The sequence below is a fragment of the Phlebotomus argentipes genome, unplaced genomic scaffold, assembly GCF_947086385.1.
Source record: "Phlebotomus argentipes unplaced genomic scaffold, Phlebotomus argentipes genome assembly contig_17, whole genome shotgun sequence".
Taxonomy (NCBI): domain Eukaryota; kingdom Metazoa; phylum Arthropoda; class Insecta; order Diptera; family Psychodidae; genus Phlebotomus; species Phlebotomus argentipes.
The window spans coordinates 796,189-824,107 of NW_026776166.1; the positions used below are offsets into that span (position 1 = coordinate 796,189).

At 42.3% G+C, this 27,919-nt stretch overlaps 1 protein-coding gene across 2 annotated transcripts in view; it reads left to right on the forward strand.

Annotated features, from left to right (window-relative positions):
• Positions 1-27,919, forward strand: part of LOC132256723 (zwei Ig domain protein zig-8) — a 47,427-nt gene that overhangs the window by 9,308 nt on the left and 10,200 nt on the right. For both annotated transcript variants that reach the window (XM_059753236.1, XM_059753237.1), the window contains exons 3-5: positions 4,938-5,071; positions 7,633-7,710; positions 8,689-8,821. In XM_059753236.1, coding sequence (XP_059609219.1) covers positions 4,938-5,071; positions 7,633-7,710; positions 8,689-8,821 — 345 coding nt within the window. The remainder of the gene's footprint in view (positions 1-4,937; positions 5,072-7,632; positions 7,711-8,688; positions 8,822-27,919) is intronic.

Here is a 27,919-nt window from a genome sequence, read left to right on the forward strand (position 1 = left end):
CAAGCAAAATTCATTATGAGCCTGAAATGAGTGGAAGTACTCGCTGAATCAAATTGAATAGCGCAGTGTTCGTTTTCTCTTTTGGGAAACTACTCGACAGTTCTTTCCATGCATTATACATAAGGATGACGTCTGACCTACTTTTAAGGGACAACACAACTTGTGTGCCAATACTTCAAGTAACGATATTTAGTAACAACAATAAACAATCGCTGGATGTTAAATATTTGGGCGTATCTCGATTTGAATTGATTAAAATTTGCGCATGACATCGACAGTCAATTAAGTGAAGCACTGTCGTGGCAATCAAAAACAGTTTATCAGGAAATATACAGTATCACATTACTGGCATCGATTGCTTCATTTGATTTTAATTTAAATTGCATTTGATAGTTTTAATTTGTGCGGAAATTTTCTACTTTCCGACACAATGAATTCGCTTTCAACGCTGGAAATTCATTTATCATTACGCTTCAAATGTTCACAGACTAGAAAGAACACATTAAGGAAAATGTGTTGGGAAAGAAATGTTTCGATGTTAATTTGAGATAATTCCATGGTGAAGATAAAAGCGTCTTCTTGTGATAGAACCCATCTCCAATATTGTCTTTTGTCTCTCTTTGTTGGCCATTCTTAGAGAGATTCGAGACTGCGTCATTCAATCCAATTACACATCAATAGATTCTCATGAAGTCCGTCTGCAGAACACCTCTGATTTTTTTTATGGAACCTCCAATTCACCTCAATAGTGACATGCAGGAGAATTTATTTGCGACATAAACATAATTCCTGCGCCACTTTTCGCGTTGCATTTGGCGAGGCTCTTTGTCTCCAAAGGCCAACATATCTACAGTATATTTCACATTTGCTCCGCATGCAAACTATGCATCTCTTGCGTGGCAACAGTTGTAAAAAAGGGGCGGCAGATTAAAATTTATATTCACTCGCAGAAATTCCACCGAATTATAATGATGTGTTGGCTTTCTGGCAACGGCGGAAAGTTTGTGTGTTGCTGGCGATAAATCATGAGCTTTTGCGCGACGTCACGTGAGCTTTCACCACAAGAAATGCAAGGCATTGGCTTCATCTTCACACCCGCCGAACCTCTCTGTATTGCCACTTAACTTCTTGCCTCGACTCTCTTAATTAACTGCCAAAAAGGGGAGAAAAAAGCCAATGTGACATCCTAATTAAGTAGCGGCTGCCAGAAATGCTCAATTTTACAAAACTTTTCTTCCACTCCTCAGTGGCGAGGAACAATTTGCCCGCCTGAACTCTTCTCTTGCCATCCGCACTCCGCAGGAGATCACATTGTGAAGTGCTTTTGATATTCTGGATGATTATCGCGACCATCGCGACACAAGCGAAAAGGGACTTTTGCGCGCTCTTTGACGCCATCGAATGACAAACGCTCCAAACATATTAGAATGAAAAATTTCAGGAAATTCTGCAACTTTTCCCAACACCATAAAAAATCAACTGACAACCGAATTGAAACTCTGGCCACACGAATTCTCCCAAAAGGCTTCGACGTTGGACTTTTTTTCACTGCTACGACTGTATTTAATGAAATAAGCGCCAACTGAGAAAAAGTTCAGCGGCAGAAATGTGTCCAGCAGTTGTTAAAGTCTCCAGAGAGTCCCTCGAACACAGCATAGAGAATAATCGAGAAATTTCAAAACTTTCGGTACTGTTTGTCATAAAATATAATAAGTAGGGCCAAGCGTTGGGGTTTTGGACAAAAAGCATCGCGCAGCGGAGAAAAAGTTGCCACATTTCCCATGAAAGAAGAAACACCGAAAACTTTTAACAATTCCCTCAGCAATTCCACAGCTCGAACATGTCAATCAATTATGCATAGCAACACAAATGCTATATACGATTAAATTGCTAAGAAGTCCCTCGATTTTTCGGGCGTCTCGGCACTCCTTTTTTTTCCGCTGATCCGGGTAAAAATGTCATCCCCAACGGATTTGAGCCTCACTCAATGTCCAATACAAGATTGATATAATCATTAAGTGAGAATTGCTAAGTAAGGAAGAATGAAAAGCTCTGTGACGCGTTTTAAAATCAGTCCGCAAACCCTTAATTGCTGAGGAGAGCAATTTAAGATGAATTCTAAAGCACTTCGTTAGTCGAGAAATAACTTTGTCAAGTGACAATTCAGCATAAAATTCAATGCTTTGGAGATTTCTCCAGTCAATTTTACTTATCTTCTGATAGTTGTGAAGCAAAAAATAAAAATGTCTCTCACAATAAATTTGTAAATTTGATTGACGTTTGACAGTAATTAAATAAAGAAATTGGAATTTCAAATTAAGACAAAAATAAATCAAATTTGATTTATTTCAGTTGTGACCCACTTTGGAATGTCAATTAAGTTTAAATTTAGAGCCTTTTGAATCCAGTTTTTTGTATATTTAAAACTGTGTAGTTTTAAAAAATCATTTGCTACAAAAATAAGATTAAGATTCTTGTGATTCTTTCAATGTAATTCAAGCATTACAGCTGAAGATTCTGAATTTTACATGAAGATGTTGAAAGCATATTTGTAATCTTCTTTACAATTCTATTATTTCATACCTTTTCCGTTCAAATGTCTGTAAACACTTGTGTAACTTATGCAGCAACAAAGTAAAGCGAATATTCATTCATTCATTCATTCATTCATTCAGCAGAATTTACGTTTCGAGCACTATTAAAATACTCTTGTACAAATTTCCTCATTGTACCATTGGCTTGACTATTGCACAAGTCAAGAATAAATCTGCATGCAGTTTTCAAGTCCACTTCATGAAATCTTGTTTTCCTGGAAAATCTCAAAATCCCGAAAATCCACAAAAGCAATGCTCTGTTTAGCATAAAATCAAATTCGAATCTTCAGCATGGTTTACGATTTTGCCTGTAGCATTTGTGGATTTATATTTAATGGGATTACTTCTAGTCTGGCAATTTAATATGAACAGAGAACGCATTGTTTGCCATGGGTTGTGAACAAAGAGAGAAATGGTTGTAGTTCACCACTTGAATTGCACTTAAGAAGACATCAGAAGAGGTGAAAATGATCCCATTTGTGATGAGAGGAGCATGAAATACCATTGGTATTTTGATAATGCATATTTGGATCAAGTTTTAGCATTCTTTTTCTCCAACATGATAGACGGAGATTGTGCGAAAATATGGCAAATTCTCGCTCAGTCTGCGTGGAAAGAATGCCGGTCTTCATGTGGAAAATCATACACAATACCCAAATTGCAAATTCGCCCAATGAAGCGTGTCTCAAAGTGAAATCCTCGCCAGACGCTTTTCCAACGGAGTTCTTGCCCCTGGATAATGAATAGCACAACTGGCAGCGGAGAGTCTTTGATCTTATTTGGCCATGTCTGCCATTAGAAGGGCGTCGTTTAAGTTGATATCGCGAAAGTTCATGCAGAGACAAGCGCTTAGGAAGATTTTAAATGACAAGATAATTGACATCTTAATTGGAAAGTGATTTCAATACTTGAATGTCACGATAAATGCAAAGCTCTGGCAAAGTTTCTGAAATAGAACAATTAATCCGTAAGTTGGATGAAATGCACTTTGTGATTAATTTGTGCGATTAGTTTCCGTTCAGGATTTCTGCAATTCACATACGATGAGAAATTCAAGGAAATCGCACAAAATCTCACAATTGTGAGGGAAAAGTATACGGAAAATAAACCGCGCGTCGTGATTGAGAGTTTGGATATTTTGCATTTTTAACCATTTTCAACCCCTTCTTGAGTGTACTTTCAGTGGTTTTACACCACGACTTTAGAGCTCCTTTCGCCATGTCTTTTATTAGCAATAATCTCTTTATTTGATGTCTTCACAGCCACTTTCACTCGGCGGTGGGGGGGAATAAACTCCGCGGGCTCTTTTTGCTAAATCGCCCGTGAGGCTCCTAATGGCGGGTGTGAAATGAATTTTCATAGGGTAAATTGAAAACAGAGTGTCGTTTAAAATGATTTTTGATAAATTCACAGGGCGTAATTGAAAAATGTACGCTTGCTGCATGAAATGGGGTTAACAAATGGGGAGAATCTGCTGGAATCCAATGGAGATTGTGTCTGTGTGATGCATTGTGGAGTAAATAGCCATAAACAGGAGCTTAAAGTGCCATCATGGGAGAGAATTGTGGGTGGCGGAAAAAAGCTGCCAAGAGACATCTACTCACGACAAATTTTCTCACTCTTGGCGAGACTTACCACCGTGTGGCGACCAAGAGGAGGAATTCCAGAAGCGAGATGACAGACAGAACCCTTAAGTGCACAGGGAGGAAATTGAGTAACTGCCATGAAATGTGTTGGACGAATTGCACACGCTGACGTCGGTCAAAGTGAACAAAGTTTATATGTTTTTGCCACAACAGAAAGAGGGAAATGTGAAAAGAAGAAAGTAGGGAAATGTGTCTCTCATATAGCAAAACTATTTTACGACACTCTTCATCTTCAATCCCATCTTATAGGCAGTCGATCACATTGAAGGAAATATTATGACATCAATTAGAGTTTTGTCTGTTCGAAACAAATAAAAAATCACACCAATTTGGTTTACAATTCTCAACTTTGAAAGAAATTTTCGGTTCTCTTTTGGTGAAACATATTAATGTAATGAATATTATTTGATACTTGATCTTGAATTTATCATAGAGGAAAATTGGGTAAAAAAAGCAGTTTAAATTCCTCTTATTTAATAAACATTGCACAATAATAATATTATTACGTTGAAAAGCCCTTAAATGCAGTAAAAGAGATCACCACAGCATACTTTTAATTCCCAGCATAATCTGTTTCAAAATACAATAAATATTCCAGCAGATGCGCCATATATAATTCATCTTCACGTGCAACTCTAGATGGAAGCGGAGTTCTCATTTATCCTGACGCTTACAGTGTTTACTCGTCTTTTTGCAGAGAGCTTCACATCATCCACAGTGCATCCCATCGCTCTGCCCTATTTCAATTTTGATGTGCAGCGCAACGTCACCGTGACGGTGGGACAAACAGCCTTCATCCATTGCCGTGTTGAGCGTCTCGGTGACAAAGACGTGAGTACATATTTTCGTACACAACCAACGAGAATCACTTTTGACACGTCGCGTGGGAAAAGCAATTCCTGCATGTGTTCAGGAGCGAGATTGCCGTGAGCCGGAGTCAATCAATATCGGGGAATCAGTTAAAACAATTAGAGATAATTGAATTCGCGGTGAGAGTGAAGTGAAGGTGCAAAAATGCATCTTCTCCGCCTCCTCACGTCGTGATGAAGATCTCGAGTTGATGGAGGATGCTATGATAGAACTCTCCATCAGCGTTGAACAATTCAGAGTGAATTATGCATTCAGACACTTTGCTATGGAGGGAAACCCGATAAAATTTAATTGAAAATGTGATTCAACACGATAAATCCCATCTTAATGGCTCCATCAAGTGATAATCTTCTCAAATAACTTTGTGGACGACAAACAAGAATGGTTTTGAGATCCTTTCACCAATGCACAAAAGTATTTTTTACTAATCGAGGTAAAAGAGAAGAGAAAAGTTCAAAAGTCGAACTTTTCCAAAATCACACAATCCCACTTCTGACACCAATATTACAATGGGCAGTTTTAGTTCTTCCTCAACCGACGACTCTCTGACTAATCAAAATAGTGAAATGAATCATAAATTTGTGCTCTGTGAAAAGCAGGTTCAGAGCTTGATACAAAACTATTCACAGTTTCCGGGTGAAATATGCTGGGAATTTAATTTCTCGTATCCTTAGAAGAACAATTCATGCATCTCTGCGCCCCAGTCACTCGACTCTGTCTGCTCATCCCCATTGAGTAGACGTGGAAAAGAAAAATATCATAATTTCAGAGCTTTTCAACCCTTTAGAAATTTCATGAAAACGTGACACACCTTGATGAGATAGGAGATTATCTATGAAACACGTCGCCCCATTGTGAATTGCTGACTGTTCTTCAACTCATTTTCTCCGACGCGCGTCTTTCAAAAGCTTAACGCTGGGGCGGGTTTTCCACGGAGGACTCTCGACGTAGACGATTTCCTTTGACAGTCTCACTGCAATTTTAATAAAATCTGTCATCAAGCCATTTTTCATTTCACCCCACATTTCACTTGAAGTCTCTCCAGCTGCATATGTATCGTAAGCAAGGATTCTTCCGCCCACGTCGCGAAACTATTTAGGAGAAAAAGTTTTCGCCTCGTCACACACATGCGAAAGACGATGTGGTTTCAATTGGTTGCGGCTGAACTTGTTGAAATGGCAGGAAAAGTTTCTCCGCCGCCACCCCCCGAAAAAGCGGAAAAGCGACGGAGAAACTTTCGCCACAATGATGACATCGCAATGAGGCAGGTCCAGGTATATTCTGGCAATTGATACACCGTCCACGAGTGTGTGCACAAGTTATTAATCAAAAGCCGCAGGAAGTGACTCGGCCCGCATTTAGACAAGACAGAGATGTTGTCATTATTCTTGACAATAACAAAAAGGCAAAAGTTCCCATCGAAAACTTCCCACGGCAGAAAAATCGCACACCTTCATTCGCTTATAGATAATTGGAGTTTTGTTTTATTCATCCTGAATGCCTTCATCCTGAGAGCCTTCATCCTAGAGCCATTTCTCTATGACATGATCAACCGAGAGCGTGTGTATGTGTTGGGATAAAGTTCTTATCTTTTTGAAGCGTGCAAATAAAATAAATTGGAATCGATTATTCAAGTGGTGGGTGAACAAACATCTACATCACAGTCATTCCGTGTTTAGCTCTCCAAATTCAGCACAGCTGAGCAGCTTTAGGCTCTCACTTACAAAATAGCGATAGTTTGTAGTCATTTGACGGAATACTTGACTAGAAAATCGTACATTTAAGCCACACCTCACTTAATCTGCTCTCGTTGATTCAATTTCTTGCGAAGAGATAAGAAGATGAATTATTTTTGAAGAACATCCCACACATTTGAACCAAGGATGTTTAGGGTTTTTAATCAAGCCTTGTTAGCCCCACACTCTCCTAACCAAAAATCTCCAGCACACAAATCACATTTCTTTGCCTGTCAATAAATAAAATTGCTCCCCTTTTTCCGGAGTTTATTTCACGCTGTGGTTTTGCCAACTTCTTGGCCAAAGGTCGGACTTTCTGATGTATGAGAGGGTGAATAAAATATGAGATCTACTGGCTTTACGCTACAAAATCCATACACGATGAGAGGTGGAATTTTTTCATGGTCAGGCTCTGTGCAGAAGCTTTTAACATCATCCCTTGTGTTGGTAAGCAACGTCAATATTCATCCATTAATTTCTATGTATCCGTGGGGGGTGGGAAAAGACAGCAAAATGAATATAAATAGCAATGCTCTGCCCTATTATCCAATGCCTTCGCCGACCACCTCCATTAATATCCTTGATTGGATATTGAAGCGCGCGCGGCGCCGGAGAGAAAAGGAGCAACTATAATGAAGATGTTTCATAAAGCAAACTCAAAGAACATTTATCAAGCAGCGGGGTTTCAATATTGGCCGGCAAAGCGGGGCGAATGCACAGAAATTCTCAGCGCCAAAGGTGATGATCAAAGACTGTATTTTTCCCTCTTTAATTTTTACATTGCAGGTCTCGTGGATACGAAAGAAGGATCTCCACATTTTGACTGCAGGCACACTGACTTACACGTCAGATCAGCGATTTCAGGTTCGTTACTTCCCTTCTGTATAGTCATTAAAGTGAAAATCCCGAGCTTTCTCGCATTTAATTAAAGCCTCTGCGAGGCGGACAAAAAGGACGAGAGGCAGGAAGTATGAATGCGTTGAGCGTCAAGGATGAAAGTGTGCCCATGTGTAATTAAGGGCTCTATCAGTGCTGCTGCTTAATTAGCGAGCTCGTAATCAAGTGGCCAGAGAAAAGCCCTGCCGGAGAAGGAATAAAGCGAAAGATAACAAGATAACGCGCATTTATTTCGGCAGCGCGATTCTCTATATCGGGTGAAAATAATTTTGCAGAATTAATCAAGAGGTCCTGGACGCACATCTCATTATATTTCCCTCCGCTCGGTGAACAAGAAAATGGGAATAATATTCATGGGTGAGATTTCACCTCACTCACAATCACACTTCGTACGCCATGCAAACGTGCTTGGCCTCTTTGCTCAGGCTTATCTATCGGAAAAGCTCCTCTTATGCGATTACTCGCATTTTTCAGCCCTAATTGCATTGAAAGCTTTTTTCTTACAATTAATTGTGGAGCTTCACTTGGCGATTGCGACAGAGCGACACAAAGAGAGCTGTGAGTGAGCAATACACTGAGAAAAAGTATTGATTTTTAGGTAAAATACATTTCAAAATTTACATTAACCATGTTTTTATACGATCTTATTAAACAACTTCGTGTACAGGATATGGAAAAAGTCGTGGCAAAGGACTGAATTTGTGTCATTTTCACTGAGTTTTCTTATCAACTATTTCTCTCTGTGCAGCACGGTTTTTATATTCACTTGAGAGCTTTTTCTCTTGCTCAACTCATAGCCATTTGCAGAAGGTCCTTCTATACCCATTCTGCGAAGGAGGATATTTTAATACAAGCGACGAATCGATAGAATCACAGTGCATGGCGATAATACAGAAGTTCCTCTTTAATTCAGCATTAAAGGTAATTTTTGATCCATTTCGGCAGGTAATCCGATCGGATAGCACAGGAAATTGGACACTTCAGCTGAAATATCCCCAGATTCGAGACACGGGCGTGTACGAGTGTCAAATAAATACAGAGCCAAAAATGTCCCTCTCGTATGTGCTGAACGTTGTCGGTAAGTTGATTAAAATGTCATTGCATGTAACGCTATTGTCTGCATCTTCAAACAATGGCAACATTACTCGCTCCGGCTAAGAGAGGAGATCTTTGTTCTCCCACTCTCAGCAGGTGAACGAGCCCAGGAAATAGACGAGAGTCAATTAAGTGCATGGAAATTCTGCCCACGCTCACAGAAGTGTAGATAATTTTTCAGTTAGTAGTTTTTGCACTCTCGCACAAGCTCTTGACTTGTGCTTATTGACTTAAGTGAGTGTTATATTACATTCTAAATATTTCACTGGGAATTTTTCCTTTCAACTATCATACTTTCGCACGAACAGTTGTGCATGAGGAATGGCTGAAAATTGAGTCTCACCCTCAAACTCCCCCTCCGTGATGGTTTCACTGCACAAAGTACAACCACTAATTGACAAATTCAATTACAAGATGCAAACTTGCACTTTTGTTCCGAAAGTTGTCTCGGAATTGTGCATGCAGCTAATTGAATTCTCCTCAAGTTGATTTTAACTTGAAGGCGAATTTTAATATTTCGCTCAAGAGAGCTTCCCATTTAAATTATTTCCCTCCACCCTTTGCTGTGCCTTTGGTTTATTGTCCGAGTGCGCGGATAAAGGGGAAAAAATATATATTTAATTAAGTGGCGAGTGAGTGGAAAAAGTTGCAAAGTTTAGATAAATTAATTTTCCTCTGCGTTGACCAATTTATTCACGCTAAAAGGTGATGAATTGACTTTGTTCTCTCATTAACACTTTGACTTCACGCCTCGTCCTTTGTTCGAATTCTTGTCCGCTTGTCTGCAGGAACTCTTGCATTCCTTCCCAGTTTGTGCTGAGACAACTATGAAATGCTGAAGTGCTACACGAGAGAGAGGGAGAGAAAGTGTTTGATAAATTAATCACCGGCGGCAATAGAAGCTATCTGATAGGATTTGCTTTGAATTTCACAGTGAGAACATCTTCCGGCCACGCTAATTACTTCCAAAGAATATTCATTTAACTTTCCCATTGACGCGCCATGAAAGTGGGACGATTTTAAAAATATATATACAAGTTCAAACCAACGCCTGACAATGAACTATATGCGCCTTGGTGTCGTTTCATTTATCTTTTGGATCACAACGTCACAAGTTAATAATTAAATAGACGCTCCTTCTTAATTTGTTAATTGGATTATCCCTTGCTGCTTTGTGCTCTTGTTCAATTTTTCAAATTAAATTTCACGCTCTCGATATAGTGAGACAATTCCCCGGAGGAAAAGCTCTCCTATCGTGTCTGAATTCTCTGCTGCACGACAATTTAACTCACTAGAGACCATCATGTAACGTATCATGCGCCAAAATGCCAATTTTTTTCGAGCTCTTCGAACATATGGAAAACTGATGATGTTCTTGATTAAAAATTGTATTAATTTGAAAATTGAAGGTTTCTATATTGATTTAAAATAAACATACGTGAGCGCCTTTTAAAGGGGAAATCATAAATTTATTATCCTTAATTCAATGTTTCCGCATAAGAAAAGTTGAAAACAGTTTAGAATAAAAAGCTTCGTGATTTTCCTAATTTCCTTTTGCAGGAAAAGATATAAAATCAATTTATAAAATCAACTTATTATACAAAAGAAGACAAAATTGCCGATTTCACTTCGAATAGCAAGGAAGTTTTCCTGGTATTTCGTGTGAATATTTCATGGCTTGCGTAAAAAGAGTCACGTTGAATGTAAATGACTCCCTTTTTTCGCTGTAATATTTGTTGTACATCCTAATCACCGTCCTGAATACGCAAACCGATACTGTTTTTAATTAATAGTCCTAATTGGCGCTTTCGCCCAAAATCAATTGACATTATGGCAATGTTGTATTCCCTCCTAAATGGCCGTGAATCACGGAAAAAATGTCACTGAGCATTAATCACGTACGGCTACAATTTAAAATCAATTCTGCTGAATCAGTGACCCCAATTTTCGAATTGATTCGCTCATATTTTACCCATATTTTCCCACGGGCTGAAAAACGCGCGCGTCTCCGGGGGGAAAAACCTAATTATTTTAATCACCCAAATTGCTCATATTTCAGCAAACTCTCACGCGCGCTCATGTCATTTTCGCTGAGAAATCGTCGCCCCGTACGCGACGCAGTGCTGTGCGAAGGGAGAACAAATCAACCCCAATATCAATTCCGTGTTTGGAAGTGATGAAAATTTCGAAGGAGGTGCGCGATAAAAATTCCCCAGTGTAAATACGCAAATTGCTGTGAATTTTTTATCTGCACACTTGCAGGGCGCCGCGGCGGGGCGCTGAAACAATTCATCGGGCTCGTCCATCCGTGAAAATGTAATTTAAACATTTGCGCCATGGCGGAGAGTAAGGCGCAATTACAAATTCACCTCACGACCCGGAGAATGGGAGCATTTGGGGTGGAGACACGTCGAAAGTGTATATTGATTATTTTGTTGTGTGCCGAAATTATCATGTTTGGGTGGGTAAAAATGAGACAATCCCCCCCCACCAGGCGCGCCAAAGGATGCCTAATGGACCATATCTGGCACCAACATCGAAATTATGGCGGCATTTTCGATGCGAGCCCCTCATGTATCGATGGAATTCCCCAACACATTACGGGTATTAAATTTTCCTGAGCGCCAACTCGCATTTGATGGAGTCTCGGCCTGGGGGATGCTCGACGGAGGAAGAAAAATGGAAATCCACTCGCACGACATGGCAGAATATCTTGCACACACACACAATAGAGGATCCATTCACCTGAGGACAGGTGTGATAAAGCCGTCAGATTGGCGCGTCAGGCGCACAGGCAGATAGACATAATCCCGCCGGGGACACATATCAATATCTATAGTCAGGATTGTCTTTTGCCCTCGCTTCTTGCCATCTCACGTGCTGACAAGCCTCGCACAGTCGCGCTCACATGGAAAGTTAATAATAGAAATAACTTTATTCCTCCGTCACAGTGTTTCCACGTGCTCACAATTGACACCACAGACAAGGGCGGATGAGGTGGAATTGCCGAACAAATTAGCTCATAATTAGCCTCTGTATTTGCCACACATGACGAAATACAAATGCACAATTTTGAGCTAAATATTTCTATTTAATTAGACACAAAGACCCAATTGCATCAGCGAGAGTAACATGAGCTTATATCATTTGGCTGTGTTATTGCCAATAATCCAACGTTAATGAGCACTAAATACTGATGCCCAGCTGAAATGTTTAGCGTTCTAAATTTGAGAGATAGAACAGAGAAAGTAGGTTAAAAATCTAGCCATTCCAGCAGTTTCTCAAAAAATTCTATTGACGCAGACTTTCAGTGTGGCAAGCTTAGATCCTTCTATTGAGAGAGCAGTTTCATTGGTTTAATTTGAGAGCAAGTTTGCTATCTCTTCTAAAGCTAATTTCAACCCTTCGGAGAAGACTTTCCCCCTTTATCAGTTATGAATCAGGGCAAATCCTACATTCTGCACTGTGAGTTTCACTTTGCTGACTTGAAAGGAGCTTATCTGCTGGTTTGTTCCTTAAATAAATCATGTCTCTTTGTGAGTTCACAGCAGAGTGTGTGAAATTTGAGGAAATATACACACTCTTTACAATTAATATTTAATTAAATGCCACTCGATTTTACCGAGAACTCTGGAGCGCATCTATGAAAACCATCCTCACAATGTTTACTCGACAATTATATCGTTTCACACCTCAAAAGGCACGTTCGCATTTGCCAATATCACGTAATATCGGAGATTTACGTACATTTAGTGGCGGGAAAATATCCAACATTGCGCTGCTCTGTTGCTCTGCGCCTTCAAGCACGAATGGCTAATTCTTGTAATTGAAAAAACACTATTTGCTAAACTTCTCTCCAATATTTGCTCATGAAGTATATATGTTGACGCATTTCAGTGCAGAAATATCGTCGAATGCGCTTCACGCCATAGAGATAAGACCAAACCAGTTCCTTATCAAGTCCCGCTCGGGCACCAAAATTTAATCTATTTGCCTCCTGTGTAATTTCTACTTTCTTCACTCTTAACCAGACAGTCCAACTGATAACATCGTGATTTATACAATTTATTGAGTTAATTAAATTCCAAGTCAGAAACTTTGCCCTTTGAAGTGTAGAAATTTGCAATACAAGTAGTTTAAGTGAAGTGCAAAAGTCTATTTTTTTCACCTCCGCCGCTCATCATTTTCGTCTCCGCCGTCAGCCAAGCTGTGCCACCAGAGGGGGAGAAAAATTTTGCCCTCCGAGCCACATAGGCTAATAAGTGACTAATTGCAGGTTGGTGCCCATCCATTTTTGCCCTCCGAGCCACATAGGCTAATAAGTGACTAATTGCAGGTTGGTGCCCATCCATTTTGGCCCTTCGAGGCAACGCCGTCCAAGTTGCGAAGGCGTCCACCAGCTTTTGCTGTGACCAAGTGCAGTCCACGCCGCCATTCAGCTCTGCCGTATCAATCTTCACACGCCAAGTAAGTTGTAACAGTGTAGAGTGAAAATTTGTGCAATTCCCATCTTTTTTCCTTTCGCTCTCACCCTGATTAATTATGACTCTCCTGAGCAAAAGAGCGACACTTAAGGGTCACCTGACTCGCATTGAAAATTATGTTGATTCCGTTCGCAAGGATGAGGCTTCCTTTTCGGCTACAGATATTGCCTCCAACATAACTAAACTTGATGACCTTAAAGCTCAACTCACAATGGTTCATGAAGAGCTAGTGAATACGGGAAATAATTCGGTGACTGAATATGAGGAGCACTCGAGAATCATGGAGCGAATTAGTCAGTTGAGGAGAATTTTGGGTGATGCTTTGGACCGGAAGGATGATAATGATGATCCTTTGCCCATCCCTGGCCCTTCTGGCTCTAATCATCAGCCATCAGCTCAAATTTCTGGTGATTCGTCAATTGCTAATTTAGAAAAAGCTCTTGCCATGCTCATTACCCATCAAGCACAAGCAGAGGTGCGCAATCAGAACTTTTTCGATAGGCTGACCAATGTAGTGGCCCACAGTCCACGGCCAGAACCACACGACGTCAGAAATCAGTCCCATTTGAAGCTCCCTGTGTTAACGGTCCCAGAATTTTCCGGTGATTACACTGTCTGGCATCACTTTAAAGACATGTTCACCAGCATTGTTCATCTTAACCCTCGCCTCACTGATGTGCAACGTTTGCAATATTTGGTCTCCTCAGTCAAGGGAAATGCGAAGAAGTTGATTGATAGTTTGGCCATCACAGATGCCAATTATTCTGTTGCGTGGGACACATTAGTGGGACAATATGACGATCAGCAGTCTGTTGTTCATCATCACATTGCGCGCTTTTGCACGATGCCAGCAATTTCCACTCCCTCAGTTGATGCTCTTACGGATCTTTTTGCCACCGCCAATTCAGTTTTAAATTCCCTCGACGCACTTGATGTCAAGGAAAGAGATCCGTGGGTCATTTATTTGCTTTTGGAGAAGCTCGACCATGAAACCCAAGTTCTGTGGTCTCGCGAGGTTAAGAGTCAATCACCAACGATGGTCCAATTCTTGCAGTTTCTGAGAGAGAGACTAAAGTCCATCGCACAGTACAATTCTTACCCGGCCAAATCCTCATCTCAGGCCACCAAGTCCACTCCAGCTGGCCCAACCAGCAATAAGAATCTCAAGCCACAAAAAGCCACAGTTCTCTCTGCCACTGCACAATCTCCTTGTCCTGGATGCAAAAAGAAGGCCACAAGTTGTTCAAGTGTCACAAGTTCATTGCCATGCCCTCCATAGAACGTCTGGAACTTGTCAGGAACAACAAACTGTGCCGAAAATGTATCACCGAGACACATTTGACGAAGGATTGTACCTTTTTCACTTGCCGGAAATGCTCCAAACACCACACCACACTTTTGCACGAAGCCTTTCAGTCTGAGTCCTCACAATCCACTCCTGCTCAGCAGCAGACCCAATCGAATGATAGGCCCACAGACACTTCACAGTCTGACTCCACAGCCATCGTCGGCTCTTCCACTGCCTCTCGCCCTGCTGTGAAGGTATTTCTAGAGACGGTTGTGGTACGAGTCTTGGATAAGTTCGGTGTTCCGCAGCTGTGCAGAGCTTTGCTGGATTCCGGAGCTCAAGTCAATCTGATTTCACAGCCCCTATTCCAAAGACTTCGGCTGCCCAAATCTCTGTCCGACGTGTACATTGGGAGGGTGGTTGGAGGTGGAGCTAAGTCCAAATTCCAGGCTGAATGTTGTGTGCAGGCAGTTGACAATCAAGATGTCCATTTTTCGATGACATGCCAAATTGTTCCCGCAGTGTTGGAACAAAAGGTGCCTAATTGGAAGGTACAGGTGGATCAGATCGCCATTCCCTCAGAGATCTCCCTTGCCGACCCAACATGGCATGTGTCTCAGCCCATTGATTTGCTGATAAGCAACGAATTCTATAACGAGATATTCACCAGACAGATAATGAGATTGGGCAAAGGCTTGCCAATTCTCAAAGAAAGTTGCTTTGGGTGGGTTGTTTCTGGTGCCCATGCTAGCTCGTCACAGACGCGACAATCAGACCAGGTCGCGTATGTTGGAACGACGCTGGCCTCCATCGACTCATCGGTCCGGAAGTTTTGGGAAATAGAAGAAGTTTCCACTGCCCATCCTAAGACCCTTGATCATGAGATCGTGGAGAACTGCTTCCAAGAGTCCACTGTCCGCGATGACACTGGAAGATATGTTGTGAAGATCCCCTTTCGCCCCAGTTTAGTGCGTCTTCATAACAATTTGCCAAATGCCACCAGACAATTTCTCAGTCTCGAGCGTCGTTTGTCCGCCAACCCAGAGATAAAAAGCCAATATCACGCTGCGATGCAGGAGAATTTCGACTTGCGATTTTTTGAGGAGGTTCCCCCAGATGAGATCACTTCCACTTCTTACTATATGCCTCATCACGCTGTTGCTAAGAAGTCCTCCTCAGGAGTTAAAGTTCGCATCGTCATGAATGCCAGTTCAAAATCCCAAACAGGCCTCAGCCTGAATGATGTTGCCATGGTGGGCCCGACAGTTCAGCCCGACATCGTCGCAATTCTCCTCAGATTCCGAGAACACCCTTTTGCATTCTGTTGTGATATCCAGAAGATGTATCCTCAGGTGCTAATTCATCCCTCCCACAACGACTACCATCGCATTGTGTGGCGATTCCGAGATTCGGAACCCATTCGTCATTATAGGGCAAGAGGAGTTTGCTTCGGTGTAAGTTCATCGCCTTATCTCGCGACAAGAGTCCTCATCGATCTGGCAGATAGAGAAGAGGTAAAATTTCCACTCGCTGCCAAGGCACTGAAAGAGAATTTTTATGTGGACGATTGTCTCGCATCATGCCCATCCATTTCCGATGCGCTTGAAACTCAACGGCAGTTGAAAGAATTGTTGAGTTCCGCTGGCATGACGCTCGCCAAATGGTGTGTCAGCAGTCCAGAAATCACAGAGGAAGTAGAGCCCTCACAGGTGCGCAGCATCTTTCCTGAACAATCCAAGGCTCTAGGCATGCTTTGGCACCCTCAGGATGATGTTTTCGTCTTCCAGCTCACTCGAGATTTCATTGACGTCAATTCAAAGCGAGAAGTCCTCGCGGCAATTGCGTCACTTTATGATCCTCTTGGTTTCGTCTCTCCAGTGATCGTTATCGGAAAATTGATCATGCAGGCCCTTTGGAAAGAGGAAAAGTTGGATTGGGATGATCCGCTTCCGGAACATATCAGTTCCCAATGGAAACAATTAGCCGAAGGTCTTCCAACCCTTCAGGAGATCACAGTTCAGCGCCCAATGTCGACTTTGACGTCTCCCAAGTCCACCGAGTTGCATGTCTTCTGCGACAGCAGCTCAGTTGCATACGGTGCCGTGGCTTATGTGGTCACAGAGGATGATATCCATGGTCGCCAGTCTCAGATTCTGATGGCTAAGTCGCGCATTGCTCCCACATCGTCGATCACCATCCCCAAATTGGAATTGTGTGCCGCAGCTCTAGGCTCTCAGTTTGCCCACAAGATCAGAAATGCTCTCTCAGTCACGGAATATTTCTTGTGGACAGACTCGACGATTGTTTTGGGGCAAATCAGATCAAACCGCATTAAATTTGACGTTTTCACCGCGCATAGAATCGCTGAGATTCTCAGACTGACGGACGTTTCGAAATGGCAGCACGTACCGGGAGCCTCAAATCCTGCGGACGTTGTATCGCGTGGTATGTTGCCCACAGAATTGAAAAGTTCATCTATATGGTGGACGGGCCCAGAGTTTTTGTTGGGTAAGGCCGAAAACTGGCCTCAAGACCCGTATAGTGTCACGCTCATTGCTTCGTCGACTGCCATTATCAATCAGGTCCCAGAAAGTCACATCCTTGATACCATCCTTGAAAGATCCAGCAGTTATCTGCGGATACAAAGAATCCTAGCATACGTGCTAAGAGTCCTGACAGGTTCGCCTAGTCGCATTAGAGGTCCCATTACATCCCAAGAACTCCTAAAATCAGAGCACAAACTAGTATCTTTTGCACAAGCTCAACACTTGGCAGAAGTGAGATCAGCCATTGCCGATGGCACCATGTGGACCAGCAGGAGGTTCGCCCATGTGCGCCACTTGACTCCCTTCATTGATGGAGAGGGAATCATCAGAGTGGGTGGCCGACTGGCTCAATCGCCTGCAAACTACGATGCCCGCCATCCAATTCTTCTGCCCAAGTGTCGCCTCGCCACGATTATCGCCACCCACACACACAAGAACAACATGCACGCGGGACCACAACTGCTTCTGGCCACTCTGCGTCAGAAATATTGGCCGCTGGGAGGAAGAAATCTGACCAGAAACGTCGCTCGCTCATGTGTTGTGTGCTGGAAAACCAAGCCGATCCGACAGGAGCAGAGAATGGGAGATCTTCCCACGAGTAGGACAGATCACGTGGCTCCATTCAAAGTGTGTGGCATCGATTTCTGCGGCCCAGTCCTCACGCGTCCTAGCTACAAGAGAGGAGGTACATCATATAAGACGTACATTTGCGCCTTTGTCTGCTTCACGACGAAAGCCATTCACCTGGAAGTTGTCGGCAGTCTCTCATCCGAGGGCTTCGTCGCTGCGCTGCGGAGATTCGCGGCCAGGAGAGCTGCTCCAAGCGACATCTTCTGCGATAATGCCACCAATTTTCGCGGAGCCAGCGCAGAGTTGGCAAAGTTTCTGCGAGACATCCAGTCATCGCCAGACGTCGTTTCAGAGGCAGCCCCCAAGGGCATCAATTGGCACTTCGCGCCACCAAGATCTCCTCATCATGGCGGACTTTATGAGGCGGCGATCAAGTCCCTCAAACATCACTTAGCCAGAGAAGTTGGACAGACTATTCTCACATTTGAGGAGTTGAACACCATCGTAGCACAGATCGAAGCCATCCTCAATAGCAGACCAATCACGCCACTCTCCGAGGATCCAAATGAGATGTTCGCATTGACTCCTGGTCACTTTTTAGTGGGACGCCCACTGAACGCGCTCCCGGATCAGACGCTCACAGATGTTGCGCCAAATCGCCTCTCCAGATGGCAACTTTGCCAGAAGATTCTGCAGCACTTCGCCCATCGTTGGAGGAAAGAATATCTCCATCTTCTCCAGAAGAGAGTCAAATGGACGCAGGAAGCGGACAATTTGAAGATTGGCGATATCGTTCTCATCGGCGACGATTCAATGGCCACACATCAATGGCCAATGGGCATCATCGAGGAGCTTCATCCGGGCAGAGATGGACGATGCAGAGTCGTCACGATCAGGACAGCAAGGGGTAAATACAAAAGGGCAGTTCAGAGGCTGTCCAAATTGCCCATCGAGGGACTCCCGCCCTCATCATCGGCCCCCCAGGATGTTGACGCATTTCAGTGCAGAAATATCGTCGAATGCGCTTCACGCCATAGAGATAAGACCAAACCAGTTCCTTATCAAGTCCCGCTCGGGCACCAAAATTTAATCTAATTGTCTCTTGTGTAATTTCTACTTTCTTCACTCTTAACCAGACAGTCCAACTGATAACATCGTGATTTATACAATTTATTGAGTTAATTAAATTCCAAGTCAGAAACTTTGCCCTTTGAAGTGTAGAAATTTGCAATACAAGTAGTTTAAGTGAAGTGCAAAAGTCTATTTTTTTCACCTCCGCCGCTCATCATTTTCGTCTCCGCCGTCAGCCAAGCTGTGCCACCAGAGGGGGAGAAAAATTTTTGCCCTCCGAGCCACATAGGCTAATAAGTGACTAATTGCAGGTTGGTGCCCATCCAATATACATAAGGTAAATCCACGAACTTCGGTGAGGGTAAATTTTTCCCCGGGGTTTGCGCCTTCGGGATGAAAAGAATATAAAAAAAGCAATGTTGGAGGCATAATTGAAATGGGAAAAGTTTCTCCTTGACACGTACAATCGAATTGGAGCTGGAAAAATTCGATAGGCTTTTGCGGATGAGTGCGTGCGATAAAATTCGTGGGCTACAAAACTCCAGTTGGAGCAATTTTTCTCAAATTTAATTGTACGTGCCATTTGCTCTGGCCCCCCTGGAAACACTTGTGCCAAAGTCAGAGGCGAGCGAACGCGTGACAAAGAGTTCCCCATGAATTCAGTCGCTGAAACAATGCCGCGTGGACATGGGAGTGAGGAATGCGCAACCCCTTCGCCGTCAGGCTCAACTTTCTGGCCCTGACAATATCAGTTGGACGAAATTGGATTGCTTTGAAGTGAGTTTTTGGGGAGGTCGCCGAACCGCAGCGATAGGACAGCATCAGGTTCTCAGGGTGATGATGTGATAAAAGGCAATTTCCATGTTGTGTGACTTTTAATGCAAAAACTTTAAATTGCCACCACGTGTGTCGTGTAGCAGTGGCACAAGCACCGACTAATTAGTATTCATGTTGGGCCAACGCTTCGATTTGTTTCCACCAAATTCCCCCAATTACTTCCAGCTCTCGCCTTCTCAATAATTCAGGATCAGCGCTGGACATCATGTGTCATATGGCTGCATCTCGTGGAAAAATGCCCCCGCGCAGCTCATTAAAATTTGCGATAGGTTCTGCCGTGAACCGAAAATTCCCATGTCGTGTATAAATATGAACTAGCTCATTAACTAGAGAGCACTTCGTCAAATTGTGCAATCAACCGAGTCAGATGGTTCTCAATTAATTTTTGATCCATCCGCAAAAGGCAGATGCCCGGCTTCAGCATAATTGCAAAATTACATTTTAATTCATTAACCCACTTCGCCTGACATTTTTATTTGCTCCACTCTGTCCTTTGGGGATTTTTACGCGCATCGCCATGTCAGTGGAATTAAATGAATTTAGCCAAACACCATTTGCCAAGCGGCGGCGGCGGCAAAAAAAAGAGCAACCTTCTGAAATAATGTGAAAATATGGCAAAACCAATAATTGCATTGGGAATATATTGATAGATTTATTGCGCCACCTCATTCTATTAAAAATAATTAATCTATTTAATAAAATTGGCATCAGCCAGAAGGGTAAATCGTCATATTTTAATTAGGCTTAAATCAATTGCATCACTGCAATTTGTGTGTTTAATGAGCAAAAATTATGCACTTTCTCACTCCTATACTTTTGCCGTGAATTTCCCGGAAATTTCCAGTAGACTTTTTTGCCCGCTCAGAAAACACCCAAAGCTTGTAAAAAAGCTCGTGGAAGAGGAGACAAATCCTCGAATTCACCACCCGTGAAGACTGATGAATTAACACAATTAAACTGGTGAGGAAATATGGCGTTAAAATAAATAAACAACCAGAGAGAGAAAATTGAGATTCTACTTTTAGCACAATTATTCCCCAAACAAATTAATTATCAGCGATTTATCATTTTTTCCAGTCTATTCTCGGCAGCTTTTCTGCCTACTCGGCAACACCATCTGAGTGGATTTGGTGAAATATGCCGACGAAAGGTGTGAAAAAGGGGATGCCACACTTGGCGGTTGGGGATGATTCAGTGGTAGTCAATTTATTACATTTTTAGGTTGTGAGAAACAACCTCAAACACGACATTTATGGCACTCACGCAGTTAATCATTCCCACATGCTGTTCATTTTTTGAGGTTTCCCACCGAAATTATATACTGTGAATATTATTTTGCACAGCATCAGCATGGGAAGAAAATTGCAAATATTTAACTCTCACTGCTAGTGTTTGATATGAAAATTGCGCTAGTGTGTTCACAAAGTCAAGATTGAGTCTTTGAAGGGAGTGCAGAATGGGGTGGTTTTACTCAAGAAATTTGCTGCCAAACTTTCCCATGAATCTTCAGCGATAATAAAGCTGAAACCGCCAAATTTCCACACTTTCCCAAACTACCTTTCATTTCACAATGAAGTTCGATTTTTTTTGTGAATCCCCCAGCGTATAATAACACCCCTAATTGTACTGTCTGACTGAAGAAGTAATGAATGGGTTTGGCTCGTTTTGCGTGAGTTTGATCAATCATTTATTGGATGTTCGCACGTAAACATTTATCACATTATCCGTGGCCAAAAATCCACCCTCACACCACAGAGTCGCCAATACAATTACTGTTATGCGTATGGGCGCGATCTTTTGGGGCGCGCGAGACTGATGACGGCATTTTCATTACTATTCATCCACTCTGTTATGATGAGTGACACAATTTGCATGAATAGCAAAGTAGTATTCAATTTTCATGACATTCATCGCAAATGATTTGGATTTTATCAGCGCGCCCTGGCCCAAATGCAAACTCACCGCCTCATCATTTCTGTGCTGTGCAGATATTGTTGGATGCGTGATAAATAACAGATGACAATGCAGTGAAAACTATAGCAATAATTTCACGCTTTTTCCCGGACTGACTCATTTTGGAGCGTCGGATGGGAAAACATGAGAATGATTTTTGCACTGAGAACTTCACAAAAGCGTGCCACCAAAGTTGTGAACATTATAATGTTCTCGCTAAACAGAAACTCTCCTGGTCTCACTGCACTGCATTAAATGCTCGCAAATGGCCAAGGTATTCGCGAGATATACCGAAAATAACCCCCAAATTCAGGACGTACACTGTTGAATTTGAATACATCGTACGATTGTGCTGTTGAGTAACTTTGGCCAAAAATTGGGTATACAAAAAGGGGAATCAGCAAATAAATTTCACATGTAGTGGAATTGGATTAGAATTTCTGGGTTGTGTTGCTAATTTCGTGTGATGGCAAAATGCAGACAAATTTGTATGACCACCGCGAAAACATGAGAAAACAAATAACACAGTCCAAGCACGAAATTCACTTTTCGAATAAATAAACCAGACATTGGAATTGCCAAGCCATGGAGAAAATTCTCCTGTATTTTTCATTCCATTGTGGCCTCACTTAGTAACTTTTCCCACACAACCTCCGCCACCCACTCTGACTCCTGCCGCCCCATTGTGAATGTCTTTTTCCCGCGCACGGAGTTTCCCCAATTGGGACAAGAAAAGGCGCTCAGACAGTGATGTAAAGTGATAAATTCGTGGGAGATTAAATTGGTGTGGAATTTTTGCTATTGAACGCCAAATCCTTCCCCGGAATAATCACATTTGAGAATGTGCGCGCAGATAAATCTGGGCTCTTTCTCACTCTCCAAGTTGAGGGAGGGAAAAAAGTGCGCGATTTTATCCATTTGAAGTAATCTCACCCCCTTTTCACCATTGGAGATTATCTCACACTGGATTTGTTTGCCCAATTTTGAGCCAAATTCCACGTGGAAATTCACAAGCATGAAGTGGATATTCTGTGAGTGTTATTCCGAAAAACTGCACACCACATAAGCCGGTGTGTAAATAAATTTTACACAAAACATAGGGAGAGAAGCAAATCAGCCTAATAAAGCTCAATAGATTGCCAATTGTGTCAATTCCAGTAGAGTGTATGTCTCAATTCTCTCCTTTCCCTTCGCTACACATAAAACAAACGCTAAACAGGGAAATTTATCGAAAGTTGTACTTCTCATGGGGTCGCTTTTTCCCAGGGAAAAGTCTCTGCGCCGAGCGGGAAAAGTTCCTCCCAGAAGACGTCGTTGACCAAAGTTTAGGGAGAGGTGAACAAAACCTTGGGGCAAACTTTCGTCCCGAACATTTTATTTCAATCAGAAAAGAGGTGAAGTCATGTGGGACTGAGGTTCTCGAAATTCATTCAATATTTATTGGGGAAACACTAGGGATTTTCACTTTGTATTGTGCCGATGCTCAGCGGAAAGGTGTCATTGAAAGTTTCAAATACAAATTAACAGAGGTTATTCGATGTTGTTCCACGTTTCTTTTGTTACCCTTAACAGAAGATAGAATAATTGCTAAATCAACTGACGAAATATTAAATTAAATTCCATTCAAACTCTTCTTTGTATCCTCTTTCCCGGAATCACTCACAAACTGACCCTTTTCCGATCAATACCTTGGAATTTTTAATAACAAGTCAAGGTTTATCCATAAAAAAAATCTTCACTCTCTCCCTGCGGCGTATTTCAGATACCTGCGAACATGAAGAATATTTGCAATCTCTCAAGACAAAGCATTCGATTTTGAGTGCTTATCAAATGATAAATTGACCAATTCATGGACAAAATCGTGCTACATAAATTTTCCGCGCAGAAACTTCTTCCCCACCATCGCGAGCATTATAAATTTTCATGCCACGGAAAGAGCAACATCACGATTGCATTACGAAGACATTTCTCTATGGTGTGAAAATCTCCTGAGGCATCGGAGAAAAATTCACGAACTGCGGCTAAACAAGCTTAGCTATTTCATGGCGCGATATTAGATTATCCTCCATTTTTTGTTCGCTTTTCCTGGTATTTCGTGTTGGGGGGGGGGAATTTCCGCCTCTTTCACTGCCGCGATATCGCATAGAGATTAAGATAGACATAATAGACAGTCTCTTGGCATTCCCCGCGGTATTAACATATGCATCAGAAAGTGGAGATATTTTCCCGCATTGTTCAGTTTTGTAGCCTTTGAAGAAAATATTGTCAAGGTAATTAGGCGATGTACATTGTTTTCCGCCTGAGCTTTTGTGCTTTTGTCAGAGTGATTACAAAAAAATTCTCAATTTTGTACAAATTTTCTCTCATTTTCGGGTGGCTCTTCATCATTTTAAAAACAATTACTGGCCAAATTAATTTCCCACCCCCTTTGGCGATGGGGGTGTTTGCGTACAGCCGAATGGCGGTGGCATTCTCAATATTTACAAAAGCCATGGCCTGGCAAAAGGCAAAGGGTCACCCCTTGCCCGGGGCGGCCATCACTTTTATTTACTCCGCATTCCCTTTGAACACCATCAATGTCCGACCATAATTCGCCCGCATCAGCCCCTCCACCAGTCACTCGGGGGCCGCACACATATTTTTCTTCTGCTCCAATTTCTCATGGTTATATTTATGAAATATCGCCATGGCGAAGTGGGCTATCATTTGGCCAGGTGGGCCGACATCAAACAATGTAAACAACGTGGGAATTGGAAATATTTTCCGTCCTCGTGTGACTGTAATTTCTGCTCATTCGTCTGCCATTCTGCGGGTCATTTCGCCTCTCCGGATTTTGGGGGTGGCAAGAAATGAACCCCAGCGGCGGAAGAGAGCGCACAGGCGGACAAAAAGGGAGGAAGATTCCGGGGAAAATTGTGATCTGAGAAATTGTGTGTGAAGCAAAAAGTTTTTCTTTCCACCCTCCATGGCACAATTTATTATTATCGGAAAGGAATATTGTACATCCTTTTTTCTCTCTCCAATCGTTGCCATTCAATCTATTGTGCGTGTGTGTGTGTGCGAGGCCCAAAAAAGGGGCACCCAGCGCCACGCACATACAAATAATGATACACAATAAATCTAAATAATTGGGCAAAGAAGCAATTTATGACTTTCCCTCTGCGTCTGCGATCTTTAGCAGCACTGAAGCAAGTCCTCGTCAATTGTCACGGAGACAATGTGGAGCTGAGAAGAGGCGGTGGGAAAACAATGGGGACATAAACGACAATTTCAATAATCATCCCACTTCTCATGTGCGTAACATTTTGTAAATTCCTCCAATTGATTTATATATTACATGGCGATATTGAATCTCTCTAGAGAGGAAATTGTCCTGAATTTATCGCCATTTCCACTTGTAGCTTCTCGCCTAAGCAAATATTTTCCTCTTGAGAAGGACATTGATAAGCACACGCAGTGTTTACTGCTCAACTCGGGATTTAACTTGTGTGACAGACGAGATTTCGAAGGGACGCTGCTCTGTCAACTACATATTGTCCCCCATGAAGTAGAAAACAATCAGTGAGAGCACTTACTGATTGTCAGAGTCGATTTGGGGTTGAATTAAGCCATGCGTAAGCTCAGCGATCAGCGCTCTATAGTGCTTTCCCGGAAGCATCTTGTCATTTTTTTCATATCGCCCTACGGTTGCACTGGAGCGCAAAGCGTCCTTAAAAGCTCCACTTGGCCAGTCGCAACTTTAATCCTATTACAGCAGACACTGACGCAGCCCAGAATTAGCCATAGTGCACAGTCCTTCCGCTGCTGCAGCGACAAGAGTGCACTCGCCGTAATTCAATTCCCTCAACTATGACACTCGCCATTCAAAAATTTATAGTCCAGCATCATGAGCTGGGGTATAAAAGTCCATGGATGAGGATGCAAACAAATGGAATCTATTGAAGTGGCTCTATTTCACGTTATTTACCCTGGACGTCTGACACTCGCCAATCCACCCCAAAAGTTGGGCCATTGAACGTGTGCGGCGCGCGGGCAGTAAAAAAAAACTATGCAGACAGGAAATCATTGTAAACAGATTTATTCTCCTGCGATATTTTATGCTGCGACTTGATGGTTTTGGCGCAGTCCACGAAGAATGGCGAGAGCGGGAGATGGTATTAAATGCACTTTTCAACATTGTTGCCAGGTTTGGGGAGCGCATAAATGAGTGTCTGAGTTGCTTTTCATGTACCCATGAAGACACTTTTTCATGAGCCATAACGATATTTATGACTTAATTGCCACAATTATCTAGACTTTACTTTTTACAGCGCAATCTTTATAATCCACCACCCACGAGCTGTGCAAGCTTGGCTAGTCACTTTCTGCAAAACACACACACACAATTAATTCCACGCATTCCCTTTATGGCTGATCGCATTCCCTTTTACATCCCTCAAACTCGCGCGCCCAGTGTGAGATAAATTGGCATGATTTGCGTGGAAAAGGAGCGTGGTGTAAAAATTGTGAAAATGAGATTTTAAAAAGCAAGCTGGAGGTGGAATTTTCAGTGAGCAACTTGGGCGTGAAATGAAGATTTAACCGTAAATTTTCCCACAGGAAATTCCCAAATGGTTAATTTTTCTTCCGCATCTACACAAATTACATTTGTCTCTTTGCTAAGTGAAATATTTTACCGCTTTGTTCGCCCAGCTGAAGAAATGCTCTGCACTTTCCGCAGGGATTCCCATTAAAATGTGGGTTGCTCACATGGAGTTGAGTGTATTGAAAACAAAACCGCAATTTTGCTAACATAGTTACAGAGAGAGAGAGGGAGAGAGAGAGAGAGAGAGAGAAGTAGAAATCCTCTTGCACTCGGAGAAAATGGGAAAAAGGAATAAGGAGAGTGCATCATGAGTGAAGACGGGCAAAATGCAGAAAGTTTAATTCAAAATAACGAACCCAGCAACTTTTTATTTAAATCAAAAAGCAATTTTAAGGTATCTTTTCCCTTATGTTTTCACCGTTTTCACCCTCAAAAGTTGGGCTAAGCAATTTACCTTCCGTCTTTTCTAAACGTAATTTCACTCTTGGCTTGATATGAAAGCATTCTCTAAATTGCCTCAACGCACCGAAAAGACGTGCAGCAATGACGCGATTTGAGAGGGAAATTTTCATTTTATATACATACAAAATTGGTTTTCAATGTTTTCTCTTCGCTTAAAGTATGGTCAAAAGAGAATCTATACGGTTAAATGGATTCCGTCTCGGTTTAATTTGAAGTAAGGCCCAGAGAGAAAGAGAGAAGATCCATTGGGAGCAAACATTTGATGGGAAAGTGGCGGAAAATCTACGATTGTGGGCGTAACAGCTCAGAATTCACACAATAATCCATCGACATCATCGCAATAGACAGCTCTCCCGATGCCAGAGACTTTGATTCCATTCGCGCAGTGAATGGCGGATTTTTCTTGCTCCCCATGCGAAGCATCTCATGAATTGTTCAAAGTGCGGAGCTTCCTTGCGTGTGACTTGCAACAGGGTGAACGTATTGAGATGTAATAAAATTTTTATAGCGACACTTCCTCGCCCTGATGGAATGAATATATCCCGGAGCGATGCGAGTGAGTGGGAAGAATGGTAATTTTATTTATTAAAGAAAATGTCTGCGCTTTCTCTCTCTCTCTCTCTCCTTTCTCTCCTTCCCCATCCCAAAAATCCATACTTTTCATACTATGGCCGAATGGTACATTGTCTGAATGTATGATTCGGGGCCATTTTCATGTCTCCACGCTCATGTTTTCATCTCCCCACAAGACCATTATTAGATGAGCGAGGAGCTCAAAGTGAATGTTTGCGCCCGAAAATTCTTGTATGATTTCATTCTCTATTTTCTGGGCGCGTCTCACTGTTTGTCATCAAATAACTTACATGAGAATCACGACGAGTAGCAGAGGATAAACAAACAAATCTAAATTGATTGCACGGAATACAGCAAAAAGGGACTCTTTTTGCATTTGTCTCTAATGGATTCACCAGAGAGTCAAATGAACAACACGAGAGTGTACAAACAACAGCATTAAGCATTTCGATATTTTATTGCACGCTCCGGATTCTGACCGACTCAATCTCTGCATCTTAAGGCTCATCATGATGTGTCACGATGGCTGAATATTTAATAAATCCTCGCTGGACTCCTGCATTTATGCTGATACTCTGAGACAGTCCATTTTTCCAACTGCACGAGTCACTCTTCCTCCAGCTCGTGTCTCATGGAAAATTCATTAAAAGCTGTATATTGAAATTTTCCCCGAAAGCCCTGACACATACAAAATTCAGCACAAATAGACTGC